Raw genomic sequence first — 22,092 nt, forward strand, 5'->3', positions numbered from 1 at the left:
TTCAGAGTCTGTCATGGTGCTGTGATCCACATGTCATCCAGAGCTCCAGTTACCTGAAGGGTTGGCTAGAGCTAACATATCAGCTGACTCGTAGGTCTGTTTACTGGAGGCCTTGTTCCTCAGTTCCTCAGTCTTCCACCTTGTGAGCTTCTCCCTATGCTGCCTGTGTGCGCCCACAGCAGACATCTACTTCTCCAGAGCATGTGATAGGGAGAAAGCAAGGGGGATGTGCTGGGACTTTATGGACCTGCCCTCCACTCACCTGCCCATGGCTAAACCCATTCCAGACTCTGGGACAAGGAATAAGCTTTCCCTTGAAGGAAAAACCCTTCCCCCCTTGCACACACATACATACACACAGGAGCATAATGTAGAATCAACATAAATTTAATTTCTAAAGTTTAAATTACCTCTATCTAATACATCAGACAAACAAATGGGAAAACATTTGATGAAACAACTCATGATCTTCCAAAGTTTCAAGGTCTAAAAAGTCAAGGACAGGCCTTCTTTTCTTCCTTCTTTTCCAAGGCCTCCTTTAAAAAATAAATAAATAAGTAAATAAATAAAGCTGATCCAGATTGGAGAGGCTGAACAGTCATAACACCTAAATGCAACGTGTGGTTTTGGACTGTATGTTTTGCTAGAAGAATGTATTAGGACACTTGGCAAAACTCAAATGGATTTTGAGGAATAGAAGGTATCTCCACATCTGTTAATGTCACAATTTGGATTCTGCTTATATCGGAAAAACAATCTTGCATGTAGAAAATGTTCACTGACATTCAAAGGTAATAGGCAGTTTGCTATCAAAATGGTTCATAAGTAAATCCTGTACTTAAAACATTTCTCAACTAGCTGAGGAAAAACAACTCAAATTTGTACTTTGAAACTTCTATAAATTGGAGATTGTTTCAGATTTTAAAAAAATTGTTTATTTCACTGTAAAGTATTCTTTCCCAACCCACCCCTAGTGTCATTGAAAGAACTAGTTGTTTGATGTGAAAAATTATAATGTTGTGTTCTTGATCCCATCTTCAGGGGCACAGGGTTCTACCAACCCAGACTTTTTGTTTTATTCTGCCTGAATGGGTGTTCCTGACTATTGTCATTCTTTGATACCCCAAAGTGTCACAGTGACACTGTGACACTGCCTACCCCCCACTATGAATGACAACCTGTTTAGCCTACCTAATAGCAACTTTGAAGTAAATAATTATTAGGAGCAAGAAGGAAAAAGGAAGAATAAAAAATAACTATTTTACACACTTATTACCATTTCCGTTGCTCTTCCTTCCTTCCTATAAAATTGAGCTTTTGTCCCATGTCATTTACCTTTAGCTGAAAGAACTTTTAGCATTTCATATATTTAGGATTATTGGTGGCAGATTTCCATAGAATTTGTTTTTCTGATGGGTCTGCCTCACATTCTCACCGCCTAGGACACATTCCTTATTTTACTTACATTTTAAGACTAACTTTAATGTCAAAATTGCATATTCTTATATTTCCTTTTTGTTGACTTCATTTAAATGCATGATTTATTAAACAAAACTGTAAAATACTTACCATCTGTTACGTGTAACATAGAGAAGCGGCTTTTAACAGAAATTCATCAGCCCTTCCCAATATTTTATTATAAATGAGTATCAAAACAATGCTGAATGTTTTTGTTACTACTAGTGGTAAGCATCCTGCTTTCAAAATTCATACTGTGTATGGCAATATCCATTGCACCTGCTGCTTTAGACCATTCTAACCACAGCTCTTTCACTAAACAAGATGCATAAAACATGTTATCTATATTTTTCTTTCTTGAGATTTTTGTACTTCTCCAAAACACACATTTCTACTGCCAGCTTTCATCTTGTAAACCTGAATTCTATTTTAGGTACTCCAGGTTTATTTAAATAACAGTGCCTGAACAAGCGAAAGAAAAATTGTACTGCATAAGAATATGCAGTATACTTATAAATTTCCTAGTCATGTTTACCAGCTGCATATCTTTTACTTAATGTGCTGCTGTTTTGCATTGTGATATTTAATCAAGACATTAATCCAAGCAGAAGATTGTTGATTTAAGACAAATTTGAGACCCACTAAAATTGTTGGATGTTTGTTGTTCTGGTGGCTGTAAAGCTTCATCTTTTCTTTGAATATCTTGAAGTACAACTTTACTGCCATTTTACTAACTCTGGGGTACTCCGTGCACCCACTGTCCCACTGGAATTATTAAGTGGTTTATTAATCCAAATTACAGCTCTGAGGAAGGAGCCTCTGAGTGCTCATTATTCACATCCTGCTTTAACAGCTTATACCTTTTGTCTTCATAGTTTGTTCTTGGTGTCCCAGTCATCACGCCTGTCCACCTTTTAGGTGTTACATGCTCATCCTCTTCTAACTAGCCCTCAAATTGCTATCTTTTTTTTTGTCCTTCAATTTCTTCCAACATGTAAAAATTATAAAGGACTTAAACTCCTGTGGAGACCTCCATCTTCGCTGTTGAAAGACAGCTTGCTAAATATAGATTTCTAGATTTTTTTTTTCTTCTCTTTCAGCACTTTAAATGTTATTTTATTCTACCATGGCCTCTGTTGTTTCTCTGAATGGCCTGTCATCCCTAATACTTCTGGTATATGTAATGTGTCCTTTTTTCCTCTGGCTGCTTTGAAAGTCTGCTCTTTATCTGCAATTTACCATAATATGCTAAGTGTGTAATATACCCTGGGTTAACTGAATTGCTTGGTCTGAAATTTGATTTTCACAATATTTGGGACATCTGCAGTTAGTATTTCTCTAAATATTTTTTTCCACTGCTTTATCTTGCTCCACTTATGGGAACTAATCATATATATGTTAAACTGCTAGATGAGATGCTCAGGTTCTGGATTTCCCACCTCCATATTTTTTCTCTCTATAGAAATCATAATTTCTATTGATTTGTCTTTAAGTTCAGTTGATCCTTTCTTCACCTGTCTCCAGTATTCTGTTCAGTTTATCCAGTGGGAGTTTTTGTTTGTTTGGGGTTTTGTTTTCCTGTATTTGTTTTTTTGTGGGCTTTTTCCCCCTAGATTTTTTTTCCCTGAATTCTAAATTTTTATGTTTCCTATGTTTAGATTTCTTATTTACTCATTAAATGTGACTCCTATTTTAGGTCCTGGTTTTTAACATCCGTATCTCACTAATTCCAACATATGGATCATCTCAGGTTCTACTACTATCTACTGTTTTTCTCTTAACCTTGGGTCACATTTTCTTTCCACATATGTTTGTTTGTTTGTTTGTTTGTTTTTAATTGTATACTGAATACTGCAGGAAATATGAGATTTTAGGTTCTCTTCTGCTGAAGAGTGCTATTTTGTTTTAGCCAAAAGTTAAACTGTGAGCTAATTGTCTTGAACTTGTGGAAGTGTGATTGTACACTTTGCTAAGATGGTTGTGTTGGAGTGTTGCCTTTCCCTGTATGGTAAATCCTTCTTCCTGAGTCATCATCTTTACTTCTAAGGTGTGGCATATCTGGGTTTTAATGATGTTGAGTGAGCCTCTTCAACTTGGCAAAATTCAGACTCCCAACCCTTCTTCCCTGCTGTTGGCAGCAGCCAAAAATCTCTGCTCAGCATTTTTCCAGCCTTCCAGCTGTTTCTGTATCCTGGATTCCTTGTAGTCTCCTAGTTGTATGTAATTTGGGAACCAGCTGTGGATTTGGGAAGGTTTGTGAATGGCTTTGCATCTCTGTAGCTCCTTCCTTCCAAAGTAGCCTTCTCAGTTTCCAACCACTGGGAGTTCTGAACCCCGTTTTCCAGCACCTCTAGTCATTGCTGGTGATTTGTCTTCTCCAGGATTTTTAAATCTTCCTTTCTCACTACATTTTGGCTACATGGACCTTCTTTCCAAACACCTGATACTCTCTCTCTCAACTTGACTTATGATTTTACTTTTTTCTCTTTTGAAATGTTTTCTTCCTTCCAAATATTTACATGTTTGGATTTTCTTACCTTTTAGTGTTCATCCAAGAGATTTTTCCCACCATTCTTCCTCAGATTGCTACTCATTCACAGTCACCACACAGTGTTTTGTTATCTTCATAGTAAATGTTATGGTCTATAATTATTTATCTATTATACTTATTGTTCTATCCCCACCACCCTATTATAAGTTCTATGAGAAGAGGAACCTTATCTGAAATGATCACAGCTATATCCACAGCCCAAAATAGTTGCTCAATTTCAAAACAATGTTCTGTAAGATTTTTGTAATGATATCTGTTATTTTCTCTGCAAGCATCTGACATTATCTTGATAATATTTTTTAATCGTTACCTGGGACATGCCTCTGAGTCCTTTCTGCCTCTCAGGGTCTTCCTCCTGGTTCTCAGCCTCAGTGTGCACCCCTAAGATGTTGAAGCAGTAATCATTTCTTGCAGAGCTGTGAGCTTTCCTAGGGGACTTAATGCCCTCTCACAGATCTGAGGGTCATCTTTCTCCAAGTGACTCCAAGTGACTGTTGTTTCAACTCAGTCATCCCTGTGACTCTTCCTAGTTGCTACTAATTTCACTTCCTTAAAGCCTTGGCCCTGCCTTCTCAATAAAGGAAAGCATCCTTTAGTGTAGGTATAGTCACTATGAAGGACAATGGGTAAAACCCTTCAAAATATAATAATAGTCATAATAATGACCTTATTATATTCTTTAAATATAATAACAGTCCTTGCCAGACATGGTACGCACTCTTGATCCCAATGGCTCAGGAGGCTGAGGCAGAAGGATTGTGAGTTCAAAGCCAGCCTCAGCAACTTAACCAGGACCTAAGCAACTCAGCAAGACCCTGTCTCTAAATAAAACATGAAAAAGGACTGGAGATGTCATTCAGTGGTTAGGCACCCCTGGGTTCAATCCCCAATCCCCCCCCCCAAAAAAAAAACAGTCCTTGAAGTAACTTCACATCCTCCTCAATTCACCTATATCACAGAGACTGGCACAAATCCATATAACCAAAACAGGCAAGATTTTTTTTTTTAAGGCCCATTACCCAAATATACAAACAACCTAAATGAACTAGATTTTACAAAGTAACAGCCATTCAGAAGAATTTCATGGCTTCTCTCAGCCTCTACTGACACAAGAAAGAATCCTCCCTGGATGGGAACAATCAGGCTGTGCCTTCAGAGGCAGGTAATTCTCCAAACAACCTCTCCACAGGGCTCCCTGCCTCTCCTGACCATGGGGCCACCACAGCCCAGCCCCAGGAAGACAGGGGTAAAACCAGAGAGCCAAGATCCCTCAGCTCCTTGGCAAGGTTCTCATTCTTTCTACTGCTGCATCCATCTGCTGTCAAGCTCATCTGGTAACATGTCCAGAGTCAAGTCAGTAGAAAGTATCCAAATGGAAACACAAAGAGAAGAAAAAGATTTAAAATATAAAATAAAATCCCAAGAGCCTTGTATGTTGTCAAGCTCACATATACACACCAGGTTTCTAGAAGGAGAAAGGGAGTAGAAAAAACAAATCAAAAGGTAAAGTGACCATGTACAAATCCAAGAATATCTGCAACCCCTAATCAGGATAAATACACAACAAACCACAGCGTCAGTATATTACAGTCCAACTACTGGGAACTAAAAATAAATAGCAGATCTTAAAAACAATCAAAAGAGGTGTGAAAAGCAGGTGATCTACAGAACAGTGATGAGAATCATCACTGACTTTTCAGCCAAAAAAGTGGAGGCCAGGGATAGTTACATGGCATCTTTAGCATAGTATTTAAAACAAAAAACAAAAAAAAAAAGCTGCTAACCAAAAATTCTCTATCCAGTAAAAATTTCCTTCAAAAATGAAGATATTCTCAGAAAGACAAAAGCTGAGAATTTGTCTATAATAGACCTGTATCCAATACTAAAAAGAAATTCTTAAAAAAATTATTGGCTTGTAAAGCAAAGTAACAATTGTATTGTTGTATTTGTTACATGTGAAAAAGTTAAATGTAAAGCAACAAGAGCACAGTGGGTGGGAAGGGAATACATGGAATTAGACTGTCAGTTTCTTAGTTTTTTCATGAAATAGTATATTATTTGGAAGTAGACTGAAATTTAAAATCGCATATTATAATCTCCAGAGAAACCATTGAAAAAATAAACACAAAGAAATATAGCTAAAAATTCAATACAAAAAAAGTAATTTATTCAAAAGATTGAACATGGGGCTCCATGCATTTAAGAGGAGCAGAACAACAGATGGGAAACTTAAAACCCACCACAGGGCCAGGCACGTGGGGCGTGGTGGTGTAGCCCTTGCCTAGCACACACGGGGCCCCATGTTCAATTCCCAGCACCATAAGAAAAGACGGAAGGACTGCCATATAAATAATTGCATCTACTGTCCTCTAATTTCTAGTGCTTATATTTTTTATAGATTCCATGGTTTGCTCAGGGGTCAAGAATTAACTGGAAATGGGCAAGAGGGAACTTCCAGGGGTTATAGAAATGTTTTGGGTCATAATAACATGAGGATCTGAAATCTCAACTCATTGGCCCAAAAATCTATCTACACTCTGCATTTACGGTACAAATAAGGACCCATGATGGTGTTCATTAGCTTCCCATCACTTTAACAAAATACCCAGAAATACTTAGAAAAGGATTCTTTGGGCTCACAGTCTTGGAGATTCCCATCCATGATAAGCGGGCTCTGTTGCCTCAGGCCTGTGGCAAAGTAGCACATCATGGGGGGAGTGAGTGGTGGAGCAAATCACTCACTTCATGGTTGGTAAGCTAAAAGGGAGGGAAAGGGTCTCACAGTCCCCTCTGAATGCATCCCCATTAACCCTACCTTTGGGCTTCACATCCTGAAAGTCCACAGCACCTCCCAGTAGTACCACTCTGGGGACCCAACCTTTAACACATGGTCTTTGGGGGACAGTTGTGAAGTGTTTTGGTGAGAGAACTGAGGTAATTACAGAGAGGTTAATTGGCTTGACTGGTAGTATACAGCTGGTAGTGAAACTAATAAGCTGGGTTTTCTGGCTCTGTGTTCTTAGCCAGTGTGTTATTATCTCATACTGTTTGGCCCAGTAATTCCACTTCCAGGACTGTACTGATAAGCGCCTGTACATTCCAAACATGGGGTAAAAATTGTACAAGGTTAATACTTGCAGTATCGCTGATCAGTAGGGATCTGATGATATAAATTATATTAATTATTATTATTAATTATTAGCTACAGAGTCTTGCTGAGTTTCTTAGGGCCTTGCTAAATTGCTGAGTCTGACTTTGAACTCAAGATCCTTCTGCCTCACATTCCAGAGTTCCTGGGATTACAAGCATTTTTGAATGATAAAAATACAATCTGAATCCAGGTCTTCACCAAAACTAAAAACCAGACAAACAAACCCCATGTACTTTCCAGTCTATCACAGTATGGTCTGAAGAGATCATTACTGTGTCTTTAAATCTTAATGCCCTGAAAAAATATTTTTGCTTTAAGATGAAATGAACAGGGGTGGGGTTGTTGCTCAGCAGCAGAGAGCTCGACTCACATGCAAAAGACCCTGGGTTCATCCTCAGCACCACATAAAAATAAATAAGTGGAATAAATGTGTTGTGTCCAACTACAACTAAAATAAATATTTTTAAAAAGATGAAATGAACAATGCCCTCAGGGCCGCACCCCAGGACCTTTGCTTGCTAAGCAAGTGCTCTGCCACTGAGTTACATTCCAGCTCGATGTCTGCCTTTTCCACTCTTTTTTTTTAAATATTTTTTTTAGTTGTAGATGGACACAATACCTTTATTTTATTTGTTTATTGTATGTGGTGCCAGGAATCAAACCTGGTGCCTCACACATTCTAGGCAAATGCTCTACCACTGAGCTACAGCCCCGGTCCTGCCTTTTCCACTCTTACTCTCATGCTTCTACAATATAGTTTCTTAGAAACCTCATGATGTGCAGTGACTTTACCACTGTGAGGGTTACAGACTGTATGAAGTTGATATGAGAATCCAGCTGTCTTTTATTAAGGCAGATATTACACAATTTGTGAAGACATAAATTAATATTATTCTTTTTATTTTTTTTCTTTTGCTTTGGAAAGTTAGTTATCACCCACAAAAAATGTTTCTATGTTGCTAGATGTGGTGGTGCATGCCTATGATCCCAGCAACCTGGAAGGCAGGGGCAGAAGGATCACAAGTCTGTTATGAGATAATCCATCCCCTTATTAAATTATTTCATGTCACATATTATAAGTGCATATCTTAAAAGATGATAAATGATCAAGAAATGAAAAACATATGGGTAAAATAAAAAATATCTATAGCCAAATCTGGAGGCAGGCAGTTTATTATGGTGATATTTCCCTTGTCATTCACATTAAACACTCATATTGCTTTATTTTAAATTTCTTTTTCAGTTGTAGTTGGACACAATATCTTTATTTTATTTATTTTTATGTGGTGCTGGGGATCGAACCCAGGGCCTCACATGTGCTAGGCGAGTGCTCTACCACTGAGCCACAACCCCAGCCCAGTTTAAGAATTCTTTGGGCTTGATGGTGCATGCCTGTAATCCCAGGACTTGAGAGGCTAATGCAAGAGGATGGAAAATTTGAGGCCAGTATTAGCAACTTAATGAGACCTGTCTCAAAAAATAAAAAGGGCTGGATATAGTTCATTGGTAAAGTGAACCTGAGTTCAATCTTGTACAAAAGAAAAAAGAAACAAAACCTCTTTCCTTACCAGATAAAATTTAAGTTCAAAAAACATTTGTGTGGGGCTGTGGATCAGTGGTAGCATGCTCACCTAGCATGCATGAGGCACTGGGTTCAATCCTCAGCACCATATAAAAATAAAGAAAATAAAGTCCATGAACAACTAAAAAAATATTTAAAAACAAATAAAAACAAAAACAACAAAAAACATTTGTGTTTTTGATTCCAGGCACTGGGCCAGACATTATGACTACAAAGATAAATAAGATCCCACTTTAGAAATATTAAAAATAATAAAAAGCATGGAAAATTAGTTTCTTTTTGAAAACCAAGGAGTTTTAATGAATCCTAATACTTAATATGTGAGACAAGGCCATACAAATATCATCAATATGCAGGAGGTACATAGATCTGACTCGTAGAAAAACCTAATTGGGAGTTAAAAGAAAATCACTGAAAATCAAATATTTGATGGGAAATTACACTATAAAAATAAGTGTGACATAGGCCAGATGCAGTGGCACATGCTTGTAATCCCAGGAACTCTGGAATGTGAGGCAGAAGGATCTTGAGTTCAAAGTCAGACTCAGCAATTTAGCAAGGCCCTAAGAAACTCAGCAAGACCCTGTAGCTAATAAAATAAATCACTGAATTTCTTAGAGCCTTCATTTTGCTGAGGCTGGCTTTGAACTCTAGATCCTCCTATCTCAGTCTCCTGAGCCACTGGGATTACAGGTGTGTGCCACTGTGTCTTGCTAGGCCTAAATATCTTAATGTCTCTTTCAAATAATTTTCATTGTGACTTTTAAAAGATAATAAAAAATGAAGTAAGCCTTCTCCCAAATTGTGACCAGACATTCTGTATTAAAAAGTGTATATGTATAGGGCTGGGGATATAGCTTAGTTGGTAGAGTGCTTGCCTTGCATGTATAAGACCCTGGGTTCAATCCCCAGCACCCCCCGTCCGAACACACACACAAGTATAAAACAGGGCTGGGGTTGTGGCTCAGCAATAGAGAGCTTGCCTCACACATGTGAGGCAGTGAGTTCGCTCCTCAGCACCACATAAAAAAAAATAACCAGCAAACAGTATTCTCTACATAATTATCTTTATCAAACCAAAATAGATCTCTGTTTAACTACCTCCCCAGGAAGGCTTTTATTTCTACTCACTTCCATCCACCTCTCTTTACTAAATTATTTTGCATATAATTTAGTACTTATTTTAATTCTACAACAAAGACCAACTTGCATGTTTATTTTAAAATGTGAAGTTTTATTTATTTAGGCAGTGCTGGAGATTGAACTCAGGGTCTTATGCATATTTGGCAAGCACTGAGTCATACTCCCAAACCAAAAATGTAAACATTTTTACCATGACCAATGAACATGTTTGAATCTTACCTGAATCCTGAGTACTCCAACCACCTGGGCTGTAGGTGGTGTAATAGTGAACTTCCACTCTGATCTCCAACGACCATTCCTATTAAAACATACACATACAGTGCTGCAGAATTAGCAGTAGGCACAAGAAAGAGGTGATTTACCACTGAGGCCAAAAAGTTGAAAAAAATTTTTGAGGGGTTGGGGAGGAGGGGACCAGTCATTCCCAATTTGATAAACCCAAGGCATACTCAAACCTAAGTCTGGAACCAAGTGGCCTCACCATAAACGTTTTCTAAATTATCTGGATTTCCACTTTTCCTTAGTTTGCTTTGAAGTGAACCATGCCCATTCTGTTCATGGTATGTTCTGAAAATGGACAGGATGCTGAGTTACATAATCAACTTAAATATTACTAACCCTTACCCAAGTGAAACTCAATAATTTCAACTGGGCACTTTATATTAATCATTTGTTCTCACTCAATATAAAAGTAGTTTTTAAAAAGATATGGCTATAGAATCTTAGAATTGGAGCTAGGTATGGTGACACATTCTTGTAATCTCAGTGACTCACAAGACTAAGACAGAAGGACTGCAAGTTCAAGACCAGCCTCAGCATCTTTGTGAGACCCTGTCTCAAAAAAAAAAAAAATAACAAGAAGTAGGGATGTAGCTCAGTGGTAAAGCACCCCTCGGTTCAATCTCACATATTGGAGAGAAAACAAAACAAAACAAAACAAAACAAAAACCAAACCAAATTAGAATTGGAAGGAATCTAAATAATGTCTAAATTCATAGATGGAGAGCTAAAATCTTGTAAGTAAAAAAATTACCTTGCTGAGGCAGGAGGATTAGAAGTTCAAGGCTAGCCTCAGGAATTTAGCAAGACCCTCAGCAACCTAGTGAAATCCTGTCTTGAAAATAAAAAGGACTAGGATGTATGTAAATTAATAAATGTTGGGAGCAGCGAATGAATTATATAATCCTTGAGCTGTCCCTCCTGAGAATTCTCTGCGCAAAGGCCTAGATTTGAAACTGTCCAGCTGCTGTGGTGATGCCCTGTTCAAAGGGAAATTCCATGCTAGCCAGGGACTTATCAGTTCTTAACCTTGGGTTCTAATGAGAGCTGTCCACAGGTGGAGAATTATGGGCACAAGCTGATAGTTCTAAATGAGCTGTTTATAACCTCCACTTTGGTTCTGTTTATCTTTAAGAAACTTTCTTACAACTAATCCTTTTGAGGTTAAAACCTATATAATAAACATGGTGAACTGGCTCTGGGTTGTTCATCCCTCATCAGGGGATGGAGAACCATGGCGCCCCAGCTTTTTCTCTATTTGTCTTGTCTCCATCTCCTTATCACCTGGTCTGGTATCTGAATTAACTGCTGTGCAGTTTGCAGCAAAAAAAATTCTCAAAATGGATAAAAATTGCTGATTTCTCTACAAAATAATTAGATGCAAACAAAAGAGAATATCTATTTCTTACCAAAAGTTTTTAGGCTGAAACTGGTGGCTTTCAATACATGCCATGATAGTCTTTTGTGCATCTATAGTTTTAGAATAAACCTATTGGGGAAAAAAAATCAAACTAGAAAAACACAATTAATCTAAATGCCAGACAATGCACATACGCAGTGTGTTAAATCCTTGAGACAGAATAAGCAAAACATAGCACTCACAACCAGATCCTGTTAAATTATATATAAATTATATATATATATATATATATTTTCAGTTGTAGTGGACACAATACCCATATTTTATTTTTTAATGTGGTGCTGAAGATCGAACCCAGTGCCCTGCACATGCTAGGCAAGCACTCTACCTCTGAGCCACAACCCCAGCCCTAGATTCTGTTAAATTCTAACAGAGACAGAGGTACAATGAATAGAGGAAAATATTGCTCCGGGATTAGAGTTTAATGGAGGTGCCTTTAAGCTGAGCTTTACAAAGCAGATAAGATTCTGATAAGCAGAGACTGAGAATAAAGACCAGTAAACAGTTCAGGCATGAAATCAAGGATTTGTTAAGTGAATGTCAATTAGGTCATCAGGTTAGAGGGTATGTGTAAAGTAGACTAGTGGGAGACAAAATGGTAGATTTAGACCATACAGTAGTATATATAAGTAAAAACTTTAGATTTCATTCTACAGGAAGCAGAAAGAGAGTAAAACAACATGACCAAAACTATTATATTGGGAGAATATGACCAGCACTATTATTTTTGGAGAATGAGGGCTAAGACTCATACCAGTTATTAAAGTTTAAATGTAAGTGCTCTTAACTAACTTTCTATATTGCCATTTAACTCATCATCATCACATATTTAAAATACTCAAGTTAATGTATTGTTTTTGATAATTGCTTAGAGATTAGATTTTCAGCATTCTCATTAAAAAATAAACCTGTTAGGTAATAAATGCTAATTAGCTCAATTTAGCCATTCCACAGTGTATACATATTTCAAAACATCATGATTTCATTAATTGATATAAGTTTAAAATACAATAATAAAAAAATTATTAAACATTCTGAGGCTGGTGTTACAGCTCAGCTGGTAGAGTTCTTGTTTGACATGCACAAAACCCTAGGTTCAATTCACAGCACCACCAAAACAAACAAACAAACAAATAAAAAATTAAACATTCTATACATATATTTCTTGTCACAATATTATAAAAGGGAAATCATGTTAGAGCCAAATTTATCTGTTAGAGCCCAAAAGATAGTAAAAAATAAAAATAAAATTACTCTGGATTTCTAAAAGTGTTTATTTCAAAACAGTTTTGATTATCTAGTGAAAAATATCTTAACTATGCAGAAGTAGTTTTTTGTATAAATGCCTATGTCAAAAAGACACAAATGTGGATAATAGATCTCCCAACAATTTTAACATTTTTTCCTAAGTCTAAGTTAAAGTATTTAAAAACTTAATTTTTGAAGGAAGGCAATATTTTTTCATAAGTAAATAAGATAAATATGAAATAGAACATATAGAAATTTAAAATTATTATGCATTGTGATTTTATAAAGAAATTTTTCATGTATTTATACTCCTTTCAAAAATGGTTTAGGGGGCTGCGATTGTGGCTCAGTGGTAGAATGCTTGTAGTATGTGTGAGGCACTGGGTTCAATTCTCAGCAACACATATAAATAAATAAATAAATGCCCACTGAAAACTGAAAAATATTTAAAAAAAGATTTAGGGAATAAAATACAGAGACCATAACTAAGAAAGAAGTGATGTTTGGTTGGCCAAAGTTCCCAAGTGATAAGGTAAATATAAGAAATATAACACTCTGATAATGAAATAGGCAGACAGTTACTTAACAGTACAGAAGCCATTGGAATAATGATCTTTCACATAGGATCTTAAAGCATTGTCATAGGATTCTCTCCAAGACTTCAAACCTCCATCTACTTCCTCTGGTTGAGGGTCACTTGCTTCTTTCCATAAGTGATCAAACTTAAAGGAAATTTTGTTTCTTGGATCTAAAAATTGGCTATTACCCAGGTCACCATGCTCTGTAATTAAGACCTTCCAAAGAAGAATTAAAATTATGAGTAACTATAAAAAATATAGTTATCACATTTTGCAAAACAAGTAAATAAAATTGAGGAAAGCAGATTTTCATTAAGTCAAATTTCTCTTTCATATTGATTTTTTCCAAGTCTCATTTTTATTCTTATGAAAATATTATATTTATGGTAAGTCAACTTTATCCTATAAATTGCCCCCCCTCCTAAACACCCATCATTTCTTGGTTGGTTTAATATTTATGTAAGTACTTTTGAACACTTTGGTATTCTTTTTTCTATACTTTATGCAAAATTTTCAGAGTCACTATACTGAACATTTAAAAATATATAGAGGTAAAAATCTCCTATTTCCCAAATAGCAAATTCCTAAAGGAACTTAAAGTAGCCTACATTTCAGTATGAATGCTTTTATTTCCCCATTGAGTAAAAAATGTCTCCTGTTATTCTTACCAGAAAGAATTAGAGACAGCTAGAAAACTTTTAAGATCTTTTGATTTTCTCTCTTCATATTAGGGGCATATCTCTCTCTCTCTCTCTCTCTCTCTCTCTCTCTCTCTCTCTCTCTCTCTCTTCAAAGATAACAACTAGTATCAGCAGAAAGAGAAAAGAATTTCCTAATGTGTAGAATATTTTTAAAAACTTTGAAAATCAAGACATAAATTTATTCAACACTTAATATACATCTGCTTTGGTTTCTATCATCTCAACTACATGTCAGGCAGGGTCTATCTAATGGGTGTATTTTTTCATATATTTTTTGGATCTTTTGAAAATATGTGAAAAGGCCATTTGTTGGGCATGTAAGCTGGAAATAAGCCTACTTGCTTTTGTGTGGGATCATAGGGCTCCACTCACTGGTCTGTATATTTGTGGTTTGGAACGACAACCACAACCAGCCCCATCACCATGGTAACATGGCCACCCTCAAGTGCACATTGTGTTCCTTTTCTTTCTGCTTTTTGCCAGTGAACTTTCAGCCCATTGGATGCCACTTGAAAGTATGTTGCTTCCTCACTGGATTATTATGGCCCTAAGCTAAATTTACTAGGTAACAGACTATGCATAAAAGGCTTCCCTATGCAATAATAATGTGAAACAACTTCTGTGAAACTGGTCATCAGAAGCCTCTTTTTGACTTTGTCACCACAACCTCCTCAGCTCTTCAGTGGGCTTTGGGTGGACCAAGTGAGCCCACAGCCATTGAGTACTCTTCTTCCTAAAACCAAAAAGTGTGTGTGTGTGTGTGTGTGTGTGTGTGTATGTGTGTGTGTGCATGTGTGTCTGTGTGTGTGTGCATGTGTGTCTGTGTGTGTGTCTCTGTGTGTGTGTATTTGTGTACAATTAAAAAAAAATCATGGATACTTTGAAGCCAATTAATACTGCCACGGGGTAAAAAATCCCAGCAATAAAGGTGCCTCTGAAAAAAACATACTACTACACAAGTCATACAGACGCTTTTTTAAGTATATGCTACTCAAGTTTTATAATGTTATATGTTGCTCACTGTCATGTTCAACCCATTTTTGGATATACGAAATACCGTAAGTAACATTGCCTTTTATATATTAGGTGACTTATCAGTACTTGTTAACTGAATGCAAGTATTAAACTTTTATGGCATGGTATTAAAAGGATATCAGTACCAATGACCAAGAAATAAACAAAAAAATACCTGAAATTTTTAGTAATCTCATAGTTATTTTTAAAATTCTGTTGGTAATTAAATTCAGCCTACAAAGAAAAAGCATGAAGTTGACTCTTTCATTTAAATTCTCAAAATTTAACACAACATTCTCCCTCATATCTGGATCATGGACCCACTATGAAACCAACAAATACCAATTAATGAATGGCTTATGATTTAGGATTTACCATTTCCTGAGTGGTCTTTCCTTGAAAAAAATTAGTGCAAAAACATTTAACATTAACAAAGCATTATAGCCTCTTATGTAATAAATAAGTCTTAAAAGAGCTATAATTAACTCCCTTCTCTCATTGCTAATATTAGTTACTTGTATGTCCATCTATTTCTTGATTTAGTACCTCAAAAGTTTATCAATCTTATTAATTTTTCCGAGAATCACCTCTTGACTTCATTGATATCAATTGTATGTTTTATTTATTTCTGTTTCATTTTTATTATTTCTTCTGTTTTTCTGTTCTTTTGTTAACTTGCTGAGATAAATAATTAACTCATTATTATTTAACCATTATTCTTTGATATGAGCATTTTCTCAAACAGATACTTTTGTTAAAAACAACAGATTTTTATATTTTTTTGTAGAATTTGAAAGGAAGAAAGTAATTTGTAGTTAATCTTATTGTGCCTTGTGATACCTGATTTTAGGTACCTAGATATTTGGTTATATATTGTGTCTGAGTATCTGAGGGTTATTCTAGTTAAAAATAAACATTTAAATTTGCAAAATTAGTACAGCAATATGCCCTCTCCAATGTGGGTGATGAGGGTGGCCTCATCTAATCTACTAGAGACATGAATAGACTTAAAGACTGAGTAATAAAGAAATCTTTCTCTGTTTGGTTGTATTTGAAGTGAGATGTCAGTCTTCTGCATTTGGATTATGACTCTCACTGGAGCTCAGACCATGAGCTCTCAGGAAAGTGCCTCACTCTGGCCTTAAGACTCAGACTGGAACTATATAATTATAGGTCTCCAACTTGTCAAATACAGATTTTGGACGTCTTAGCCTCCATAAATGCATGAACCAATTCCCTTATAGTAAATGTATTTTTAAATGTCTCTATTTGTGTGTGCATACTATTAATTTAGCTTCTCTAGAGACACCAGAATAATGCTCCAATATAAGATACACCTGTTATACAGATAAATTATTTGAATTCATGAAAAGTAAACTTTCATTTTTATGTACCAGCTACAAAGCTAAGAAATAAAATTTTCAAATAATAGCTCTTATAATAGAATAAAATATCATGTACTTTGGACTAAATAATATAAAATAAGAAGACCCTCAGGAGAAAATTATACTCTTAAGAGAAATTGAAGATCTAAGAACAAGATACTATTTTTGTGATTATCAGATTTAATATTTTCTGAAGGGCTATGTTAATTCCCCTCAAGAAGTTAGCAAAATTACAATCAAATCAAGCAGCCTCTACTGACAAGATAATTTAAAAAATAACATAGGAGATTCAAAAGGTTAAGAAAATCAGTAACATAATCTTTAAAGAAGCACAAGTATTTGCTCCTCTAGTTGTTATAATTTACTACAAACCTGCAGCAATTAATATATTGGCATAAGGATAGAGAAATAGATCAATGGAACAGATTAGATTGTTCAGAAGCAAGATCATTTATACCCTTGTCTTACAACAAGTGACATTAGAGTATGGGAGAGTGTAGGCAGTGGAGAATTGGGGTAAAGTGGATGAATGATACTGAATAATTAAAGACACTTATATGGAAAAAAATCAACCTCAATCCCTACTTCATATTCAACATAAAAATCAATACTTGCAGGCTTTCATACCTATTAACTACACACATTTATTACAGTTCTGATAATGTAAACATGTATCTTTATGACCTTAGTTAGAAAAAAGACTTCTTAAATAGAATATATAAGTTACTAATCATACAGGGAAGGGATACCACACTTTAACTACATGTAACTAAGATTCATCAAAAGCCACCTCAAAGAAGAAAAAAATTAAGTTGCAGAAGTGGAGATGGATGTGACACATATAACAAAATGATTCATATCCAGAATATATGAAGAACGCCTAAACCTTCAATAGGAAGAAAAGTACCAAAACCCTAATAGAAGAAGATGGGGGTATGCATAGGGTTTATAGCTCAGTAGTAGAGTATTTGCCTAGCATGAGCAAGGCCTGGGTTTGATCTATGTCCTACAAAATAAAGGAAAAAATACAAGCACTTCACAACAGATGACATTTAAATAGCCAATATACATACGAAGGTGCTCTAACTCTTTAGGAAATAAGGAAATGCAACTCGGACAATATTGAAAACTATTACCCACTAACCAGTCAGCAAAATTATTATCAAATATTGATGATAATTTGGAACAATAGGAACTTTCTTACACTGCTATTGGAGCATTAAATGGCTCAAATTCACCATTTCATACATACATGAGTCACTTGAGATTCTAATCAGCAACAGATCACACATATGACAGTGATCCCATAAGATTATAATGGAGCTAGCCAGGTGCAGTGGTTCACACCTACAATTCGAGCTAATAGGAGGAATGAAGTTTTGAAACCAGCCTAGGCAGCTTAGCAAGACAACGTTTTAATTTTCTTAATTTTAATTTAATTTTCTTAAAGTAAAAAAATAATAAAAGGCTGTACATGTAGCTTGGTGGTAGAGAACCCTTGGCTTTAATCCCTAGTACCACCAAAAAAGATCATAATCTAACTGAAAAAAAATCCTTAATACATAATGAAGTCATAGCTGTCTTGACAACAACATGATATTCATGTGTTTGTGGTGACATTAGTATAAACAAACTTACAGTTCTTCCAGTCATATCAAAGTATAGCACATACAATTCTGAAAAGTGAATAACATTTGATAATTATGATAAGCATAATGATGGTGTACATATACAGAAATAATACACTAAAATGTAGTTATCTCTGGGTTTTACAATTTTGAATTACTTTATCTTTCTTTTTTGTAAATCCTAACTTCTAAATGAACATATGTCTGTGTTATAATCAAAAAACAAATTACAAAAGCTACTTTGTTGGAAGTTACATTTAAATAGAATGAACACTCTTAACTTTAAGATCAAAGAAACATATGGAACTTCACTTAATAAATCAGTTTGATTTTCTAACTGTTTTGTCGACTTACTAAATGAAAATCTTTATGTGCTTGCTTGCCTAATTCTAAAGTCCAGTTCCTCAATATACAACTTCCTCTTCATTCAAGCCCCAGCCCAAAATTTTTGTCTCTTCACCACCACTGCTGGTCTTCACCACTGCTCCACAGTGGCAGTATAGAATCCTCCTCAATGGTACGAAACATATCATGCCTCATGAATCCAGTTAGATATGTACATACTTGCCTTTCCTATTGGGTTGTCAACTGTGCCAGACACATATAATAAACTCATTTTCTTCCTCTACAGCATCAGTGCCCATTACACCATTTCATATATAAGTCATGTGACCTTAGATCTTGTAAATAAAACTACTGGACACTACTGGACGCAGCACTGAACTGAAACTTAAAGCACAAAAAGGGGGATAGTAGAGGATAGGAAAGGCAGCAGAATACAACAGACACTAGTATGGCAATATGTAAATCAGTGGATGTGTAACCGATGTGATTCTGCAATCTGTATACAGGGTAAAAATGGGAGTTCATAACCCACTTGAATCAAAGTGTGAAATATGATATGTCAAGAACTATGTAATGTTTTGAACAACCAACAATAAAAATTTTTTAAAAATCGAAAAAAAAAATAAAGCACAAAGAAAGCATTTTCAAAACTACGTAAGATTTCCAAAAAATGAATCCTATCTCCAGAAACTGAAAATTACCAAACAATATACTGAAGTAATATCATAAGCCCCTTAATTACCAAACAATAGCATTAAGTAATATCAGAAGCCCCTTTAAAATGATCATTTTTATAGTCTTACATTAAAGAGACAGTATGGGTAATTTTCTTTTGAAAATTTCCATTATTTTGAAATACAATTCTGAAATGGAATTTTGAAAAAAGCTGAAATATAAAATTTTTTAAGTTACATTGAAATATAATTTTTATAATTATAAACTATTTTTAACAATTTTGACAAGTTTGGCTTTGTCAGTAAATCAGTTTCAGAATCATTATCTTCAAACAGCATGCCAACATACCTAATAGCAGTGACCCTGTGAATGAGCATCTCTGTTTGCTCTGACAAGTCTGATGGAAGTAGCAGCTCCACCGGCTGCAGGCTTGATATCCGAGCCTCCAGCTCGGAACGGGAAGGAGAGTCCTGGAAACTATCGAACACAACTTCACCTGTGGCAGGCTGCACACCCTGAAAACAAGCACAAATGTAATATCACAGACAATATAATTTCTTCCAGTTATGGTTAAACATGCAAATAGTAAAGATGATACATTCCATTTCTAAAGTGTTTGAAAACCTGTTGTTTTTCAAGACTTATTTACATAAGTCAGAGTCACTGAACTAAAAGAAACTAAATGGGAGTTTCAAAAGGCACCTGAGTACAGGCCCTGGACCTAATGCAAAGATGGAGTGGCTATGACAAGTCACCAAATCCTACTTGGGCCTCAGTTTCCTCCTCCAAAATGGAAATAAGTCAGTTTATTTCCCTAACAGAACTATTGTAAGGATCAAGTCAGAAAAAAAAAAAACAAAAAAACGTGAATGCTTTAGAAAATATAAGGCATTGTACAGATAGATACAGAAGTAATAAGTAATATGGTCCTAGTAATCTGAAAACCAAAATGTTCAAGAATACACTTAATTATATAAACAAATAAATAAAAAGCAAATTTTTGCAAAAAAAAATATACATGTAACAAATTCTCATGAACCCCAACCAGGCAGTCTATTCAATGAAATAACTTGAAGATACCCCATCACCCTATGCCAAAAGACAAACTGGAAAATATTACCACTTGGAAGAGATTAAAAAAAAATGTCAAGTTACTTAGCCAAGGTCTCAGAACTAAATGGTGGATTCAAACCCACACAGTCTAACTCCCCAGGCCACACTCTTATATACTACTAATGCCTATGAGAAGCCTAGGGTGAGTTATAGCCTCCACCAGCTAAAAGAAGGGAGAATCATTAATCCCTATGTTCATATGCTATTGATGGCTAACCAACTGACACAGCCTCTTTCTAAAACAGCCCGCTGAAAATATCCACATCCTATCAGCAATTCCTTCCCCAGATGTAAATTCCTGAGAAATTCAGGCATGTATAAAGTAGAAGACATGCACAAAAACATGTATACATATAGCAGTATTCTTTGTAGAACCAAAAACTAGAAAGAACCCATATGTCCACCAACAGAGGAATATGTAAACTGTACACAATAAAATGTAATAGGACACAGCAACAAAAAACCTACAGCAACAAATGTAAATAAATCTCACATAAAAACATAGGAAACAAAAGAAGCAGGATCTAAAGAAAAATACGTACAGTATATCTACACTTGTGATTAAAGTGGTAAAACTAGAACTAAAAGGAAGGAACTTATTACCTCAAAAGTCTGGATTACAGTCACTTCTGGAGTGAAGAGATACACAAGGATCTTATGGGTTGTAGTAGTTATAGTTCTGACCTGGGTGACTGTCTTATGCTACCCTGCCAAATTTATTTTATGCATTTTTCATTGAATATTTTATAATTTTTTAAATATCTCACACATAGATCAAAAATACTTTCATTCAAAAAAGACTACAATCTTAAAAAAAGAAAAATCTTTTAATTCCATTGAAAAAGCTTTCTATAGTATTCCATACTATACTATCTATAGTATCAGTGTCTCAGGATACATATCTAAGTTTATGTCCCACAGTCTATAATCATGCATTTACAAAAGCCACTTAAAAGATGTCAAATAACAAACTTATCAGCCAGCCAAATATTCTGTTACTAAATTTAATTAGAGAAATTTTCTATTGTAACACCTGAAACTTCATTATTCTATAAGGTATGTATTATCAAGAAAGCTAAGTGGGCATGGTGGCGCACGTCTATAATCCCCATGGCTCAGGGGGCTGAGGGCAGGAGGATTACAAGTTCAAAGCCAGCCTCAGCAAAAGCAAGGTGCTAAGCAACTCAGTGAGACCCATTCTCTAAATAAAATACAAAATGGGACTGGGATGTGGCTCAGTGGTCAAGTGCCCCCGAGTTCAATCACTGGTACCAAAAAACAAGAGGAGAAATTTAAAGTCAATCTGTTTAGAACCATACTGTCCATACTGAAGGCAATGGTCCTAATCACCGTGTTTTTCCAATAGTGAAGCCTTCGATTCTAGACTCACTGCCAGTACACAAAGATGACTCCCAGGCTGTGACTATGGAATGGCTAACACTGATCACAGCAGGGAAAAATCCAGGAAGAACTGTTCTGAAGGTAAAGGAAAATGAGTTCCATTTCAGCCACTGAGTTTGAAGGGTCAGAAAATTCTGAGTGCCCTTGCTTAATACTAATTTAGATGCAAAAGCCTGGAGCTCAGGAGAGAGGTTGAGCCAGCTGAAAATATCCACATCCTATAATTCATCCTATATCCACACCCTATAACCACTTTTGGACTGATGATATCCTTAACTCTGGATATCATCAATCCAAAAGTGGTTTCTGAGATCAAGAGAGGATCCAAAAAAAAAAAAAAAAAAAAAACACTGAAAGGGCAAATTACCACTTTCATTTTATTTTTGTATCCCACTTCACATACTATGGTTAGATCTGTCA

General features: G+C 35.6%; 1 protein-coding gene across 1 annotated transcript in view; it reads right to left on the bottom strand.

Moving 5' to 3' along the window:
- LOC144252546 (DNA mismatch repair protein Msh3-like) overlaps positions 1 to 22,092 on the bottom strand; it is a 47,886-nt gene that overhangs the window by 5,149 nt on the left and 20,645 nt on the right. The window contains 1 exon segment of the mRNA XM_077794801.1: positions 19,507 to 19,673. Within this exon segment, the coding sequence (XP_077650927.1) occupies positions 19,507 to 19,673 (167 nt within the window).

The sequence above is a fragment of the Urocitellus parryii genome, unplaced genomic scaffold (assembly GCF_045843805.1).
Source record: "Urocitellus parryii isolate mUroPar1 unplaced genomic scaffold, mUroPar1.hap1 Scaffold_45, whole genome shotgun sequence".
Lineage (NCBI taxonomy): Eukaryota > Metazoa > Chordata > Mammalia > Rodentia > Sciuridae > Urocitellus > Urocitellus parryii.